This window comes from Electrophorus electricus, chromosome 7 (assembly GCF_041902795.1).
Source record: "Electrophorus electricus isolate QZ-2024a chromosome 7, ASM4190279v1, whole genome shotgun sequence".
In the NCBI taxonomy this organism is placed as follows: Eukaryota; Metazoa; Chordata; class Actinopteri; order Gymnotiformes; family Gymnotidae; genus Electrophorus; species Electrophorus electricus.
Window position 1 is genome coordinate 27,243,068 of NC_137503.1, and position 18,468 is coordinate 27,261,535.

Here is an 18,468-nt window from a genome sequence, read left to right on the forward strand (position 1 = left end):
TATATATATATATAAATATAGTTTATATATATATAATATATTTATATATATCTGTGTATATATATATATATATATATATATATATATATTTATATTTATATATATATTAAATATGTCTGTGTGTATATATATATATATATATATATTTATATATATATTAAATATGTCTGTGTGTATATATATATATATATATATATATATATATATATATATATATATATATATATATATATATATATATATATATATATCTTGTCTTGTTTTCGATATCTCGCTGACGTCATGTCATACGGCTGACGCGGTAGCAATGTGGCTCGCTAATACAAAGCTTTAGTCGTCCTCCAAAATGGCTGTTGTAAAGGATGGGGAGTACAAAAATAGCTAGCTAGATAGGGGAAGCAAGGGATTTTTACTGGGGAAACAGAAACCTCCTAGTGACAAGCTTAAAGCGGATCTTATAAACGTTTCTCTCTTTTAAGGTAAGACTAAAAAGGCTAAAATATTTTAGCTTTGTAACGTGTATTTTTTCTCGGTTAGCAACGTTGATGCGACTTGATTGACAGCTCATCTTTGGAAAAGAAGCGACGAAGTTCATGTTTGTCGCTAGTTTTCGAAAGCTTGTTATAAATATATTTTCATGTCTGATATCGCATTGTCTTCGTATTATAGGTAATAACCTTTCATATAAAAGGGAATCATTTCAAATTAAGTGTAGCCCGTGTAATCGGCTAGCTAGCTAGCATCAAGTAATCTATCGCGCTGATATAACCGTAGACTATTGACATGTCTACCTTGTCTAAGAAAATAGTGTTTGATGCGGCTGTTTGTATATTTTTAGAGAAAGGTTCTTCCGTGTCCCATTGCAATATTATGCTGCGAATATATCTAAAATGTAAATGAAATGTATATCGTACGACTAAATTAATTTTGGGATTCACTAGCTGGCAACATTATTACTCTTTAATCTAGCTAGTTAGCGTTAGCTAGTTAGATGTCTCTGACAAGAGACAATTAACTCCAGTATCCATCCACGCTGGCTTTAATGTAATCAGTCTGCTGCTTTGTTTATTTATATATGTTGCATTTTAAAATGGTCTACATTTAATTCTGAAAGACCTAACTACATAGGTAGGTGTTGTCATAAGTCTTTGCCCGTAAATGTACGGCATAATTATATCAAAATCACGTGGCACTTTGAGTAGTTGTTTCATTTTGTTTAATACATTGCTGTCCTTTCATTGCAACAACAGGAAGAAAAGCATAGTGTAATCCTTGTCAATTTGCTCAGCGTGTATAGATGTTGATAATGTGGAATAGTAGCTTTCATTATTTGATCTCTCATCTATATTGGCTAGTTTCTAAATTAAAGGTCAGAAATGTACTTTCTTGTTGATGAGTTGGTGACTAGTACATCTGGGCCTGTACTTTTAAAAACACAGCCATGACCTGTTACTGGAAGGTGGGGACAGTTCACTGGCATAGTCTTTCAAAAAACAGTTTTGGACACTGAATTAATAACGATGCCCTCAGAGTATGCTGAAGCATTTCACTCAACTGAGCATGTGCCAGAGACACTAGGCGTTAGCCAAGCCTACTGGACATGAATAAGACATGATACCTTGCAAATAGAGCAGGACACACAAAACATAAGAGGTTGTATGTGTTCAGAGAAAAGCGACAGTGGTCAAAACACAGGTGAAGAAAGGAGGTTCGCACTGTGAGTAAGGTGTCAGATTTTGTCTCATAAAAGATTGTCACATGTCCTTTCATTCAGCCTTTATTGTTCCAGCTTCTTTTGTTATTGGTCCTACATTTGAGTATCATGTAGAGTGTACATCAAACTGCATACTTAGTATACAGTAATGAGGTTAATTAGGATTTAGTCTCAGGTGCCAGTAAATCTGGCTCATGTCTCGCTTTATGTTTGATAAGTGTCAGATAAGATATTGTTTTGCAATTGCGGAATATTGTCCTCTAGAGTGGTGAAGGTTGTATCGTGTTTTAACGTGACCCTATGTTTTGAACACAGGTGAAATGTGTGAGGTATTTTTTTTCTAATTAGCCTTAGTCTTGTATGTTATTTATATTTTATTACTTATATTTTGTTTTTTATTTAAGTAGTGTAATTTCCAGCCATCTAGTTGTGCAAAAAATCCTGTATGCTGTCTAGTCCAGACTACTGCAGTGGCATTGAAAACAGAAGACAGGAACTGCTTCATGTTTGGCACTCCGTCAGTCTGTGTTTGTCCTCAAATATTCCCCTCTAACTACCCGAGCTATCAGCCTAAACATCAACTCCATTCAAGTAAAGTGGATGTTTGAGATGTACTTCACTCTGAAATCACCCAGGTATTCCATTTGCTTTCTTTCCCCTTATGATCCTCCCCTACAAAGTAGGGCCAATTCCTGGCAACTGCCTGGAAGTGGAGATTGTTATTTTGGCTTGTTTGTTTTGTTTTTAGTATCAGCGGTCCCGTTTTAAGGCACAGTCCTGGCGGAGGCCTGTGTTTTGCGGAGTGAGCTATCCTGGGAGAAGGAGAAAGCTTGTTGGAGCAGGTGGCTGTTGAGGTGCAGAGGGAAGCAGGCATGCTGTTCTCCTGGCATTGAGACTGCAGAGGTGTTATGGCCTCATATAGCTGGCGCTATCCTTATTCACCTTGACATTTTAAATGCAGATCATATATCATGCTGGGGACCAAGCATTATTACAACTCAAATGCGTGCTGAATAGTAGTAAAGAACTACATTTCCTTAGCTTCCTAATTGAACCTGCTCCTTTTATTGCCTTTCATTCAGTCTAGCTATCCATCTACAGTCGGATCTTCCATCATTTTTCAGATCACTTGGAACACAAGACTTTAGGCTGTGAATTGTGTGTTTGCTGTGACAGTGTATCCACGGTTCTGCTAAACCTTGGGGCTCTCTTCTCAAGGTGCCCTGGTGCTGAGCAACAGTCATGGACACCACCACCTCTATCAAGATGACCACTATGGCCATCCAGAACCTCTTCAGCTATGTAGAGGAGGAGAATCTGGCTGCCCTCAAATCACACCTGGATAAGTTCAAAGAGGTGGACGGGCGCAGTGATGTAAGTGGATTTCTATATAGATCCAACAGTCCTCATATACATACACACACACATACACACACACACACACACACACACACACACACACACACACACACACACACACACACACACACAAGCCTTATCTATCAGTCTGTCTCTCTATCACTGATAGAATGGACAGACTCCATTGATGTTGGCTGCAGAGCAGGGCAGTCTGGAGATAGTCCAGGAGCTCATCAGAAGAGGTGCCAATGTCAACTTGGATGATGTGGTGAGACAATTGTCACACTGCACCTTCAAAAGCATCAGACATGCACCATATATAGGTCGTTTTAGCTCACTGCTATTGGATGCTTACCCCTTTTAATAGGTATGCATTCCTTAAGAGCACACACAAAGAGCTTTGTTGTCACTCATCCAGTGCTCACCGCTCCACTGTTTCCATAGCAACAGTGGCCCATCATGCTGCAGTTTCCATGGTAACCAGTCTCTCTGCTCTTCTCTCATAGGACTGCTGGTCGGCTCTGATCTCAGCAGCAAAGGAGGGGCATGTGGAGGTGGTAAGAGAGCTGCTGGACAACAGTGCTTACATTGAGCACCGAGATATGGTGAGACACACTATTAACATAAGGACATTAACATTTGCTTAAAATGCAAATAAATAAATAAATAGCTCTAAAGTACTCTAAGAAGCTGTTAACACGTTGCATGAACATGCATTTTTGGTGATCGAATCATGTTTGGATTTTATTTGCGCACATGAAAAGCAAGGTGTAAATATCCCCAGGATGTGCTGTGTGTTGTGATCGGGCTATAATATATATACATATAACATTAAGTAAACGGAAATACATCTGCAGAGTGCTGACTTGTCTCTCATACCCAAAGAGTCCAGTAATGGTGTAGTATACCACCACTGCAGAACAAAGCCTTCTCTTCCACCAATGCAGATAATTCTGGTTTCATACAATATTTGACAGCATGTAACACACTGGTAGTACTGGCTGAGAAACCATGTTTACAGTATGAAGTAAACAAATAATGTATGTTTGTGTTTTTATGCGGGTGAGTAATTAATCTCATCTAGTCACACTGGGATGCATTTTAGTGAGAAGTCTAAATGGAATCCAGCAATAGTATATCCAGATATGATCTGGTTATGAAACATAAGTAACACATGTAAAATGTAAACTGGCACTTAGGTGCAAACATTTTATCCTTGTTTAAATGCCACTGTCACTTTGTTTAGTTGCTAAAGCTACTGAGTAGAACCTAAAGGAATGGTTATAAATATTTTAGAGAGGTTGTAGGGTGTATGGGCTGAGAAACGATTGTTTATTCAAGTGATGCATGAATTGAACTGTGACAATCTACTATGTGTGTCCTTTTGAGGGGTAACATTACTGTACAAGCCTACATCTCTTTCAGAACAGACGCTGACCTCCTTAAATAAGAAGCCAAGACAACTTCATTATATTATACATTACAGGGTTTAGGCCTCATTACAGGATTCTTGACATATAATCGCTTATTTGAATGCTTATTTGAATACTTATTTGAAATTTTTCCTGTTGCACAATATTACACAATTCATTATTAAAAAAGGATTATCCATTCCTATTTAATTGGTTTGATACAGAGGGAATGTTGATGGGACTGTAATAGAGAGTGTTTGTATTATGCAGGGGGGCTGGACTGCTCTTATGTGGGCTGCATATAAAGGTCGGGTGGAGGTCACAAAGGTTCTTCTGGAGAATGCAGCCAACCCCAACACAACAGGACAGGTAAAGAGAGAAACCTTTGGGGCTGCCCCTATCAAATACAAGTGGCTAAATGTCAATACATCGTTATAATGAAGTAATGAGGCCATTCTGATAAATCCCTGCAGAATATTAGTGACTACTGATTTACCGGCCATTCTGTGCTATGGTTTAGCAGTATAGCGTATATCCCATCATCTGGGCTGCTGGCAGAGGCCATGCGGAAATTGTCAAGCTGCTGCTGGAACATGGAGCCAAAGTCAACTGCTCTGATAAGGTGAACTGACCCCCATTCAAATAGAGAGAACTGAGCCTGTCTTAGCAGTTTCTAACATGGTGAATCTTGTGTGGCTGACCTGGGTGGGTTTGTTTACACCAAGTATGGAACCACTCCCCTGATCTGGGCTGCCAGGAAGGGCCACCTTGACTGTGTTATGTACCTGCTGGAGAATGGTGCCGATGTTGACCAGGAGGGGGCGGTAAGTTGAAGCTGTCTCTTGAGGGCCCATTTTCATGCTTGCCCTTAAATTCTCTCTCTGCATTTATGAGCTTGTGCTTATACAGTGTTGTCCTAAAGTCGGTCTGGCATTCCATTCTCTCGTACTCAGAATTCCATGACAGCTCTGATTGTGGCTGTGAAAGGGGGCTACACCGAGGTGGTGAAGGAGCTCCTGAAGAGGAACCCCAATGTGAACATGACCGATAAAGATGGCAACACGGCCCTCATGATCGCGGCTAAAGAGGGCTACACAGAGATAGTCCAGGACCTGCTGGACGCAGGCACTTACGTCAACATCCCCGACAGGGTGAGCACTGGATCGGTGGTGAACTGGAGGGCTCTCTATAAACTTGAGCAGAGCAGACTGTTGTAGTATTTCAGGCTATGGTTTTGAATATGTCTGAAGCCCTCATATAAAGGAGACAAATGTGCTTGTGTGTGTGTGCGCATGTGTATGAATTACACCTTTAGAGTGGGGATACAGTGCTGATTGGAGCTGTGAGGGGTGGCCATGTTGAAATTGTAAGAGCCCTGTTGCATAAGTACGCTGACATTGACATCAGAGGACAGGTAATGTAATGTGTAAATTACTTGTGATTTATTTATATATATATATAAATATGTATTAATAACTTTTTTTTCCACTGTAAGAAACTATAGTGCAAAATCAGTGTTTTCTGCACTAGGACAATAAGACAGCTCTTTACTGGGCTGTGGAGAAGGGCAATGCCACCATGGTGAGAGACATCCTACAGTGTAACCCTGACACAGAGACCACCACCAAGGTACAGGGAGGCCAAAGTCTTTTAGGGCATTATTATGTAAGAAAAGACTGGTTCTAGTGCAGGTGTTTTCTATGTATGTGTGTATGTGTGCGTGCCTCAGGATTCCGAAACACCACTGATCAAGGCCACCAAGATGAGAAACATAGACATAGTGGAACTACTCCTGGATAAAGGGGCGAAAGTGTCTGCTGTGGATAAGGTAAGATTCAGTTATGTGTACTTGTACATGCAAATGATATGAAATCTGCATATTAGGTGCGTTATTAAAACTGAGTTTTCTCCCCCATTGCTAGAAAGGGGATACGCCTCTCCACATCGCCATACGTGGACGGAGCCGCAGGTTGGCTGAGCTTCTCCTCCGCAATCCTAAAGATGGCCGCCTGCTCTACAAGCCCAATAAGGCTGGAGAGACACCATACAACATCGACTGCAGCCACCAGAAAAGCATCCTCACTCAGATCTTCGGCGCCCGTGAGTCTTTCTCGATGTGACCAGCTGTGTCACCTGCACCACTGTGCTGATGTGGCACTTGACCATATGTAACCAAAATCTTAACCAAGTCTCCTATTCAGAGATTTGATTGCTCTGTGACATCACACTGTTGTTTGCCAGACACTGTTGTTCCATAGCACCCTGTAAGACATTGTATATTTTGTATGTTTGCCATTTTGACTGAGCAGTGTTTTTTAGCACCTCTGTGTGCTGTGCCCCTCAGGACACCTGTCCCCCACCGAGTCGGATGGGGACATGCTGGGCTATGACCTCTACAGCAGTGCCCTGGCAGACATCTTGAGTGAGCCCACCATGCAGCCACCCATCTGCGTAGGCCTGTATGCCCAGTGGGGCAGCGGCAAGTCCTTCCTGCTCAAGAAACTGGAAGGTGAGTGCTGGGGAACGACAGTTCCCAGCTCAACATGCACTCATAGCCAGAGCCGAACAAACAGAACTCTGCAATCCCTGTTTACTTCTGCTGTCTCCCTAGACCTCTTTATGGTTACATATTTCCTCATTAAACCCCTTCCATTCCTTTAATTTCAGGTGATGAACACTTCAGTGTAGTTACTTAGTAATATGCCATCAGAGTACTAAGTAAATGATAAGCCTGAAGAGTAAGAGATTAAACCCAAACTGTGAGCTGACAGGATTGGCTAAGGTAATGCGTTTGTGTTTCTCCACTTCCCAGATGAGATGAAGACATTTGCCGGGCAGCAGATCGAACCTCTCTTCCAGTTCTCTTGGCTGGTGGTTTTCCTGTCTCTCATGCTGTGTGGCTCTGTGGCTCTGCTGCTTGGATTCACTGTGGACCCCAAACTGGCTATAGCTGTCTCCCTCAGCCTGCTGGCCCTGCTCTACCTATTCTTTGGTAAAAACAAACAAAGAAAAAAAACACCAAACACCTGGAATGTTTACCCTACCATGTGTACCATGTGTATATATCCTATGTGTATATTGCACATTGAATCTTACACTTTGCCATTTACACTGAAGGCCAGTGCAGCTACCAGTGTCTCACTCATGCTAAAAGCCTAGTTTTGAATAGCCACTCTCTCCCCCCCGTCTCTTTGTCTTTCTCTCCCTCACTCTCCCTCTCTTTCCCTCTCCTCAGTGATTGTGTACTTTGGGAGCAGGCGTGAGGGTGAGAGCTGGAACTGGGCCTGGGTTCTCAGTACCCGACTGGCGCGTCACATGGGTTACCTGGAGCTGCTGCTCAAGCTCATGTTTGTTAACCCGCCGGAGTTGCCGGAGCAGACCACGCGAGCTCTGCCTGTCAGGTAACACAGCTTTACCTTACCAAAACTATACCACAGGTGTGTGTGTGTGTTTTGAAGAATTAGACACATTCATCTGTTGTTGTTCTGTGTGGGTCTGTATTTTTAAATACCATTACACCCTGCTTCTTGAATCCTAAGCCTGTACTATAATTGGTAAACGGGTGAGCTGATCACCTATAACGGTCATGCTTTTTGTCCCCAGGTTCCTGTTTACAGACTACAACAGACTGTCCAGCGTGGGTGGAGAGACCTCCATGGCTGAGATGATTGCCACTCTCTCAGACGCCTGTGAGAGGGAGTTTGGCTTCTTGGCCTCCAGACTCTTCAGGGTCTTCAAGACAGAGGACACTCAAGGTAAGGGCTTTCCCCAGCCTGTTGGCTCTAACAGATACATGTCCTTCTTTGACTCCAAATGTCATTTAACATGGTGGCTGATCATGTTGTTCATGACCCTCTTTTTACACCAGGCAAGAAAAAATGGAAGAAGACGTGCTGCATCCCGTCTTTCGTCATCTTCCTCTTCATCCTCAGCTGCCTGATCACAGGTATGGCCTTGCTGGCCATCTTCAAGGTGGACAGCCGAAACCAGACGCTAAATGCTGTGCTGGTCGCCATGGCGAGCGTGGTAGGCCTGGCGCTGCTGCTCAACTGCCGCACGTGGTGGCAGGTGATGGACTCAGTGCTCAACTCGCAGAGGAAGAGGCTCCACAGTGCCGCCAACAGGATGCACAAGCTCAAGAGTGAAGGCTTCATGAAGGTGGGTGCACAGGCCTTCATTATAGGGTACTCTGCTGCAGTGGCATGTATCATGAACAGGCACACTCCCTTCCAAATATTGATCCAGTGTCTTCTTTAGAGACATGGTTGCTTCTGTGGGATTCATGTTGCATAGCCTGGCGTCACTCTGTGGTCTGACTCAACTGACTTCTGCTCTGTTCTGTTCCTCCAGGTGCTAAAAAGTGAGGTGGAGCTTATGGCTAAGATGGCGAAGACTATCGACAGCTTCACTCAGAACCAGACACGTTTAGTTGTCATAATCGATGGCTTGGATTCCTGTGAACAGGATAAAGTACTGCAGATGCTGGATACGGTGAGGAATAATAGTGCAGTACAACATGCAGCCAACAGAGGTTACTACTGGCTCACTTGTTCTTAAATGACTAAAACATAAATTGCATAAATTGGTTTTGAAATGAGAGCCAATAAACTAGATTTTCCTCTTTATTTACTTATTTAATTTTTTTGTTGTGAAAAGCATGCAGATATTCTAAAAATTCTCAAAGCATTAATACAAGAAACATCTGCAAATCATCTAAAAGCCAAAGATTTCTTGCTTCTTGGACATTGCTGCTCATCAGTTTTCTGCACCTGTTAATTTGTTGTAATTCTGCTGATCTCCAGGTGAGGGTGCTCTTCTCCAAAGGGCCCTTCATTTCCATCTTTGCTAGCGATCCTCACATCATCATCAAAGCCATCAACCAGAACCTGAATAGCGTACTGCGTGACTCCAACATCAACGGGCACGACTACATGCGCAACATTGTGCACTTGCCCGTCTTCCTCAATAGCCGCGGCCTCAGCAGCGCTAAGAAGATGTGTGCACCAGCGCCAGCTAACGGAGACACTGGCAACCCCGAGGGTCAGTGGGATCACCTGACCAAGAGACTCTGTCATCACCTGTTCCGTAGCTTCTGTCGGGAGAACTTAGGTTGAGAACTTCTCTTAAACTTCTTTGCTGTTTTTGTGCTGCTCCTGCCTGCAGGTTGGCATGAGGAGCTGGACAGGAAGCTGTCCCAGCACAGTCTGGGTGAACTCTCTAAGCTCGGCAGTAAGACCACTCTGAATCGCAGGGTGAGCTGGCCAGCCTACTCCACAGTGCCCTCCACACCTCTGGCTCATGGGGAACTATCGGATGAGTCATTGTCTGCATTCACATCAAACCCCCAGAGCTATGAGCTATTAAAACCAATAGTCTAGCATTAATAGTCATGCAGGACTGTTATGAGTTTTGCAGTCACAGTGTCTGAGTAGCAGCTGAACTACAAGGTTAAATTTAATATTGTCCTCTATTGTCCTATTGATGTCCTCTTTCTTGCACTGTAATTGAATGAGGCTAATGCAATAATGTCTTCTAACATGTTATAGGTCTATATTATCAAATATTTTTGCTTTATTGAACTGTAATGCAGATAAACATTTACTGTTACCTTGTTTTTGACTTTGTGTGAGAGATAGCAAATATTGTGTGAGAGATATCAAATGTCTTATGAGAGTACTTTACCGCTTTATTGCATGAGAGTGTTTTGCATATATCTGAAGTTGATGTCAGATGTAAAATGTTGGTTCTCTCTCTCCTCAGGACACATACCGGCGTCGTCAGATGCAGAGATCTGTCACGCGTCAGATGTCCTTTGACCTGACCAAGTTGCTGGTCACCGAGGACTGGTTCAGTGACATCAGCCCTCAGACCATGAGGAGGCTGCTGAACATCGTGTCCGTCACAGGTAAGAAAAGCCTTCACACATATGACATGTTCTCTTAAATCTAGCCTCTGTCTGTTTTAGTAACTGTGTCCCCACCCCCCAAAATCACCTGCACAGGCCGCCTGCTAAGGGCCAATCAGATCACTTTCAACTGGGACCGGCTGGCGTCCTGGATCAACCTGACGGAGCAGTGGCCCTACCGCACGTCCTGGCTCATCCTACACCTGGAGGAGACGGATGGGATCCCTGACCAGGCATCACTCAAAACCATCTATGAAAGGTGCCCTGATGTTTACTGTAGCACCCATCACTTCCTCCGCTTAATCAGTGAAATATGTGTCGGAATTATATTAAACTCTGAGTCACGAAACTGAGTCCCCCCTCCCCTCAAGAAGTATCTAGCTTGTCTTGATGACAGTGTGATGATGTAGTCCAGAATGCAGTTTTAAACTTGAGTCCATGAACACTTATTATTCTTATTCTGTATATCACAATTGCAAAAAGTTAGGTGTTTTGGTTTACATTAGAGGCCTGAGATATTCTCGAAACATACAGACTGCACAAGTTTTTTGTACTCCATCAACACCGCTTGCACTAAATTGTACATATCTAGTCTGTGGTCATAAGCTATGAGCCACTCACTGTAATTACTGCGGAGCACTCTTATGCATACATGACCTGTATATATTTGGATTCACATTTTTCCTTCAGTGACTAAATACTGTGGTGTTTCTTAGCAACATTTAAAAGTTAAGCAATCTGCATTTGCATTTGAGGAATATGGGGTCAGTAAAGTTTGAATGTTTTAAATATCTCTTTTGAAATCCCCTTTGGTTCCCATAAATAAAAACATCGGAATTTTATCTTTGTAGTAAGAGGTTTGGCTATTCGAGGAGCTGTAATTTCACCATGTTGTGTTAACACTGGCTACCTACACACTCTTCCCAATTTAATTCCATGACCCTTAAAATGAAACAAAAACATAATCAAGATATAAGAGTTATATGTGCATAATTTACTTTTTCAGTAAAACCGTCAACTCTTTTTGTATGGAGAGTCGACGTGGTTTGACACAGTGTGTGCATAAGCCAAACCTTTGGTCAGCCACACAAAAGTCTGCATTGTTTGAAGTAATTCTTCATTTCAGCAGTTCCATATGACCTCAGAAGGTTCTGGAAGGTCAACATTGCCTGAGATTGTTACCTTTGTCTTTAAAGAGTGTTTCTGTCCATTCTTATTTTGTGCAACAGGATTTCCAAGAACATTCCCACGACTAAAGATGTGGAGCCCTTGCTGGAGATCGATGGAGATGTACGGAGCTTTGAGGTGTTCCTGTCCTCACGCACCCCGGTGCTGGCTGCTCGAGACATCCGCACTTTCCTCCCCTGCACGGTCAACCTGGACCCAAAGCTCCGAGAGATCATAGCAGGTGAGGAGCCACGAGATGGTCTTTTCGAGTCGATATACGAAAAACTCAGGATAATTGATGTAGCATAATCTGGCTGAACAGACTGGGGCCAAGAAGTTCAGGAATCCCCAATAACCTAACCTCCAGTGAAGGCGAGTTTCTCAAAAGCATCATAACACAAAGATCATCGTTAAATTAAAATATTACACTGAAAGCTCTCTCTCTCTTAAGGTGATCTTAGCACTTTGATGCTTTTGGGAAACCTGGCATTATGATAGATTGGGGTGGACCACTTTGCTCTCTTTATCCACAGACGTGCGTGCGGCTCGTGAGCAGATGAACATGGGCGGGGTCACCTATCCCACACTGCCCCTGCAGGATGCTGCTCCCCGCCCCACCTCCATCTACAGCCAGCAGTCCTCGGCCTGCTCACCCACGGCCTCCTACAACGGGCCTTACAACCCGCCCGGTGTGTCCCCTCAACCCCACAGTGCCTACTACAGCGGCATGGCCGGGCCTCAACATCCCTTCTACAACAGGGTGAGTGTCCCTGCATGGCCACCGTGCTCAGGCCTGCTTCTAAGATCATTGAGGCTTACCTGTAAATGCCCTGGTATCCAAATGGTTGTATTTTCCTAAAGAGTTCCTTTAGAGTTGGATGAGCAGTGTAGAGTCAGGTTTCACCTTGCTGTGTTTGATTGTATTAGTACATATATACTGGTCTAGGCCAAACATTTGTTTTGAAATTTTTTGAAGGTGGTCTATACAAAGTTATGGCTACTGTTGTTTTTTGGGAGTGATTTTGATTGATCCATTTAAGACTGATGATCATTTGGTCTGGATGTGTTAGTGCTGTTTTCTACCCAGCTTTGCCAATCACAGTCTGCTCATATAATGGATGAAGGACATCTTTTACATTGCTGCACTTTCAAATGAATTCCAATTCCAGCATCCGATCAGCAGTATTTCCCACTGTCCCTCCTGTCTGGAAAAGTTTTTCATTTATCTGCTCCCCGACTTGTCATAGCATTTATTTTTGTCATTTCTATTTAGCTGTTTAGACATTTAAGTTTTTATCCTGTATGCAACAATCACATCCATATCCTAGCAGTATGTGTGTGTGTGTGTGTGTGTGTGTGTGTGTGTGTGTGTGTGTGTGTGTGTGTGTGTGTGTGCGTGTGTGTGTGTGTGTGCGCGTGTGCGAGTGTGCGAGTGTGCATGTGAGCATCTCTTTTCAATTTGCATTTAAGGTTTGTGTTTGTTTTCATTTGCTAAATTTTGTTTCCTTCTTCCAAATTGCATCTCCCAGCCATATTTCCCCCACCATGTTTACCTGCTGCCACGGCAATACGCCAGCAGCACTGGCCACGCCCACGCCCCCGTACCTCCACGCCCACTCATTAAAGCGGCCTGTCCCAGGGACGCTAGCACTGCAATCGTAAGTACTGGACCCTAGATGCAGGCCTAGATCTAGACATACTAGATCTGGATGTTGTCATGCTTGTGTGTTTGTGTGACTCCTTCACCCACTGACATGCTCTTTTATCCTCTGCCTTCTCTTATTCTGCTTCCAGCAAGACATGTTTCTGATTGTCAGGCTTATGATCGATTTAGCTCAGACCAGTCCTGGAAAATGGATTTGTTTTTATTATGTAGAAACGAATGTTAGTAGCACCGATGTTACGTTGTGGTTTCATGTGTAAGAAATTATGAAGCGTTGCACAAAAAAATGTTATAGACTTTTTAAAGCCAAACCCATAATATTTGTAACATTAAAGCTATTTACTTTGTTGAGCATGTGTGTGTGTGTGTGTGTGTGTGTGTGCATGTGTGTGATTTCCTACAGTCTGTTCACACACACACACACACACACACACACACACACACACACACACACACACACACACAAACACAGAGGCTGCCAGTGACGTCAACCACCAGCTGTCTAATGCTCACTGAAGCCTTTAGTGGTAGAAAAGCTCCACCTGCTATGGTGAAAGCCATACCTTCTCTCTTGATTCACTTTTTTTTTAATTCACTCTCTCCTTGCCATGTCCTGTATGAGGTTCCCTCACGCTCTCCACCCCCTGTGTTTCTTCCTTCTCTCTGTTTGAGCAGTTTAAGGTAGCGTCTTTGAAAAAGAAGCAGGTACTGAATCCCTCCAGACTTGGCTTACGCACTGCTGTTGTGCCTTCCATGTTCATGCTGCCCTTCCTTTACAGCACTCTTACACACTCCCTTTCACTCACGCACGCTTCATGCGCTCTGAGCACTCAGCTCCCAGCATGCCGTATGGGAACAGTAGTAGCTGACATGGTCACAAGGGGAATGAGGAACTAGTGTTGAAGAGTAATGTTAAAGAAGCCTGTCTTCATGATTACCTTTGAAATAACAATAAATTAAAAAGCTTTATAATTTTAAGATGACAGTAGCACTCCTTCCCCCAGAACATCCTTTCTTGCAGCTTATCTAAAAGGTCTTTCAAAGTGATATCTACTCTTGAAATATCATTGAGCTTGCTTGTTGTTAAAAAAAAGCCATTGAATTGCAAGCTTACACAGTAAAGGCTGGACAACTGAGGTTTTGAAGTATATGCTCACGAGTTTATCTAATTACTCATGGTTGAAACATCCTCTTGGTGTGCTGTGAGAAGAGCTTGCAGTTCCTTGATTAGATGTGATTATAATTAATAGAAATAGATAGTAAGTAGTCGCTTTTAGTTTGAAGCTCACTGACACCTTGCTTACTTTCTTCCTGTATAACCCTATGTTTCATTGAATTTTAAATTTAAGGTCTTTTCCTACCTTGCCAATAACTTGAACTGTATACTAACAAGCAGCATGGAATTTAAAACTTTACTCAGTTTATCTCATCCTGAAGGTTTCAGAAATGTTGTCGTAAAGGTGAATGTGGTAATAATGCACAGAAGGTGATGGTTTTCTTTGGGCCTGTGCGTTGTTTGTGTCAGGGCACAGCCTCTGTGATGTCAGGCACACCATCTGTGCTGCTCAGCTCCATGAACACAGATATGGTTTGTGAGCGCGTCAAAGTAATAGAAGGCATCGACCAGGGCATGCTGGCCCAGTATACTGCTACCATCAAGAAGGTATTTGTGTGTGTGTGTGTGTGTGTGTGTGTGTGTGTGTGTGTGTGTGTGTGTGTGTGTGTGTGTGTGTGTGTGTGTGTGTGTGTGTGTGTGTGTGTGTGTGTGTGTGTGTGAGAGAGAGTGTGCTTGAGAGCGAGAGAGACAGACAAATAGAAACAGGGAGGAAAACATGTACGTGCTAATCTGAATCCCTATTTGTCTCAGGCCAATGTAAATGGCCGGGTTTTATCCCAGTGTAACCTGGATGAACTGAAGAAAGAGATGAACATGAACTTTGGAGACTGGCAACTCTTCAGAGCATCAGTAAGTTATTTGCCAAGCAGTATGCACAAAGAAATGTACAAATTTATAATGACAGGTGTTAATATATCAGTGTAGGTTTATGTATCAATAATCTTGATTCCACCATATATGTAATGTATGTTTTATATAGAGAGTCCTGTTTTAGTACAGATTCATTATTTATGCAATGCAGTTTTATCAAAAATGGAACGTTCTAACATTTTAAGAGTATTCTTAATATTACTTTAACTAAACTAATCCTGTTACTAACAAAGGATATTTCCATATTTTTCTTCCAAATTGAGGCTTTGTAGTGAAATGAAACAGTGGGTGGCAACAGGTGTAACAAAGGTGACACTTTAATGACAGCCTGTTGTGTTCAGGTGATGGAGATGCGTCACGTGGAGAGCCAGGTCTTGCACGAGGAGGCTCCCAGCGAGCAGGGCAGCATCATGGTGGGCCACAGTGAGCCAGGCAGGCATCGCGGAGCTCCAGGCCACAGCGGACCTGCTAACGCCGACACCTCGCCCATGTACAACTTCAATCTTAGCTTTGAGGAGCTCTCTACTGTGGGCCTGGATGAGCCAACCAGACATGCCAATCCACCATGGATGGTAGGTGTTTCACAAATTCTCAAGGTCCTTTTCCTGTTACCGGCAGTGCTTGAGCAGGTCGATTCTCACAGTATCTTTTGCCTTCCACAGAGCACCACACACCGCACCCCCAGCATGACCAGCCTGAACTCTCAGGAATCCTCCAACGATATCTGCAAGCTCACTGACAAGCAGCAGGCAGAGTACCGAAATGCCTACCAAGAGTACATAGCCTCAATGGCTCAGCTGGAGGCGGCAGGCAGCGGGGCAGAGAAGCCCGTGCAACCCCATCCAGGCCAGTTTATGCACTCCGGCGCCGATGACAAAAACAAGGATGGTGGGGATCAAGATGGACGCAAGTCCTACTCCAAACGGGGGGGTGGGAAGCCAGCAGTGGACGCAACTGATTATGCCTCGACAGAGGGTGCCACTCTAGACCCCATCAGTGAGGAAGATGAGAAGGTCGACCATGGCTCCTCCAAAACCTTGCTGGGACGGAAGACCTCTGGAGAAAAGGTGGGTCTCTTCCAGAGTGCTGACCTGAAACTGAAGGCTGCAGGGGGTCTGCGATACCAGAAGCTGACCAGCGACGATGAGGAGTCGGAGGAATCTGACAATGCCCCACTGCTCAAGGATGGGAAGAAAGTAGAGCCCAGACGCGTTGAGAGTGAAGAGCGACCTTTGGCCAAAGGTAAGGAGTACCTCTCGGACAGCATGCTGGATAAAAAGGACTCGTCTGACTCGGGTGTCCGCTCTAACGAGAGCTCACCCAATCACTCTCTGCAAGATGAGGAGGCTGACTTATCGCAGTCTGAGAGGACCAACCTGATTGAGCTGGATGAGGAGAGCCTAGCCCGCAAGAGAGGCCTGCCTAGCAGCCTGAGTGGCCTCCAGGACCCAGCAGTCGCACGCATGTCTATTTGCTCTGAAGACCAGTGCAGTCTCTTGGCCAGCAGTCCTGAGGAAAGCTGGCCTTCCTCCAGAAGTTACAACCTCAACCGCACACCCAGCAACAACACCCTCAACAACAACACCAACGTGCAGCAGGGAAACCGCCCGCGTCAGCCAACTGATGGTTCTAACACCACCTCCTCCAACACCACTAGCAGTGAGGTTATTGTAACTCCTGCTTCCAGCACCAACACCACCACATCCACCACGCAGAATGAGAATGTTCGTGTGGTGCACCTGAAGAGAGGTCTAAAGCCAGGAGACCCACCTGAGATCTGCACTGTGACCTCCGACACGGTCACCTTCGGGGAGGAGCGTGAGAGCATCCTGTGAGAACCTGCACCCTGGTCTTGGCAGACCTTCTGCCCAGCTTTAGATGTTTATGTGCCAAGCTTTAGCTGTTATGTGATGCATGTTAAATGGTGTAATGCTGTTGGTTCAGTATGGTCCTTGCATTTCAGTATTGAATAGTAGTAGTTGGTCCAGTGTAGTTTACTGTCTGCAGTGTTGCCTACATTCCTGATTGTCACGAATGCCTTTTTCTTATTCAATAATTTGATCCAATCGTTGATAAAGGGTATGTAGCATCTAACAGTATTACCGTCTCTCCTGCTTTTGGAAAATACTGAACTACCTAAGTAGAACATGAGATGTCAAGATTTCTTCTAAAAGAGCTGTGATTATTATGGGCTATAATTATTGGAATAAGTTTATGCAGCAGTTAATCTAAAATGTAAAGCTTTCTGTTTGGTCTGGTCTTCTGGGCCACAACTGACACTCAATTTATTTTAGCTTGACCCTTAAAAAAGGCATGAGTTTAATCTTTTGCCAGATTCTGAACTGCCAGAACCATATTAATGCTTATCGCTAACTTAGTCGTGAAGAATGGTGTTGTGATGAATTGTGTCAGTTGCATGTTTTCTGCACCCCTGTCATTGTAGAGCAGTTTCCTGAAAATTTTGATCGTAGGACCCAACTAAAAATGGACTTCCTTCAAATCACCCAAGTCATCCATTATGACTGAATTACAGTATGTGATTATATATTTATCTTTGCAACTCATGCACCACTCACATACCCAAAACCTGTTGGGCATCCTGAACCGTATTTTAAAAACTATGTAGTAAGAGGATTAGCAGTGAGCATGTATGAGCGGTGAAAAGCATGTGACTAAATGTCAAACGTGAAATGGCATTCTCCAAATCGCATGCAGTTACTTTAGATTTGATGTGTACTTGTGTTAACTGCCTAGCTAAGGCGGGAAATTTGATTACATGAGAACTGTCTGTAATGTGGAGCAAAAATAAACAATAAGTTACAGCTACTGTGCTTGACATTTTTCCTCTGATGGAAAACCAATAACTTGAGAATTTGCATGATCAAATTTTCCTCACTGAATTTGCTTTAACTAACATAAACATCTAAACATTTTTACCCCTTAAAATGTTTCTATTTCTACATTTTATTGACTTCCTGTAAGCTTCATTACATACTTTTTCTGAAAGGTCTGCATGAATGACGAATAGGACTGAATAATTACATTTTATGTTACTTCATTAGAGAAACCTTGCGTAATTTTTAATATGTGCTGCACGTATCACTGAATAATAAGAATAATAAAATACGCAGGCAATACCAAGAGCTATAGAAGGGTGGCATCGTCACATACTGCGATAAGTTTATGAACAATGGCGCTGTACTCCATGTTACAGGGTTTTGAGCAGAGACAGATTGGAGCCAAGCCCCAACCCCCAGGACC

At 43.4% G+C, this 18,468-nt stretch overlaps 1 protein-coding gene across 7 annotated transcripts; it reads left to right on the forward strand.

Moving 5' to 3' along the window:
* The first annotated feature begins 327 nt into the window (after window positions 1-327).
* On the forward strand, window positions 328-18,033 carry kidins220b (kinase D-interacting substrate 220b). 7 transcript variants are annotated; one of them, XM_081717752.1, is made up of 31 exons: window positions 328-479; window positions 2,171-2,349; window positions 2,933-3,088; window positions 3,243-3,341; window positions 3,580-3,678; window positions 4,756-4,854; window positions 5,006-5,107; window positions 5,211-5,309; window positions 5,439-5,636; window positions 5,801-5,899; window positions 6,016-6,114; window positions 6,215-6,313; window positions 6,408-6,585; window positions 6,830-6,994; window positions 7,298-7,477; window positions 7,721-7,886; window positions 8,089-8,240; window positions 8,354-8,643; window positions 8,836-8,976; window positions 9,288-9,525; window positions 9,649-9,737; window positions 10,246-10,390; window positions 10,487-10,649; window positions 11,620-11,798; window positions 12,091-12,317; window positions 13,087-13,215; window positions 13,896-13,925; window positions 14,746-14,883; window positions 15,088-15,186; window positions 15,549-15,779; window positions 15,870-18,033. In XM_081717752.1, exons 3-31 carry the CDS (start codon window positions 2,957-2,959, stop codon window positions 17,040-17,042), a joined length of 5,238 nt encoding a protein of 1,745 aa, XP_081573878.1. In that variant the 5' UTR covers window positions 328-479; window positions 2,171-2,349; window positions 2,933-2,956; the 3' UTR covers window positions 17,043-18,033. The 7 variants fall into 7 exon arrangements, with proteins under 7 accessions (XP_081573878.1, XP_035380135.1, XP_035380136.1 ...); XM_035524242.1 differs by lacking the exon at window positions 2,171-2,349; XM_035524243.1 differs by lacking the exon at window positions 2,171-2,349 and having other exon boundaries at window positions 5,009-5,107.
* The last annotated feature ends 435 nt before the right edge of the window (window positions 18,034-18,468 follow it).

Bases quoted from the DNA above. Each gene is read 5' to 3' on its own strand.
- kidins220b (XM_081717752.1), top strand. From the start codon at position 2,957: ATGGACACCACCACCTCTATCAAGATGACCACTATGGCCATCCAGAAC. The intron at 6,995-7,297 runs GTGAGTGCTGGG...TCCACTTCCCAG, and splicing joins CCTGCTCAAGAAACTGGAAG to ATGAGATGAAGACATTTGCC. The intron at 12,318-13,086 runs GTGAGTGTCCCT...TGCATCTCCCAG, and splicing joins AACATCCCTTCTACAACAGG to CCATATTTCCCCCACCATGT.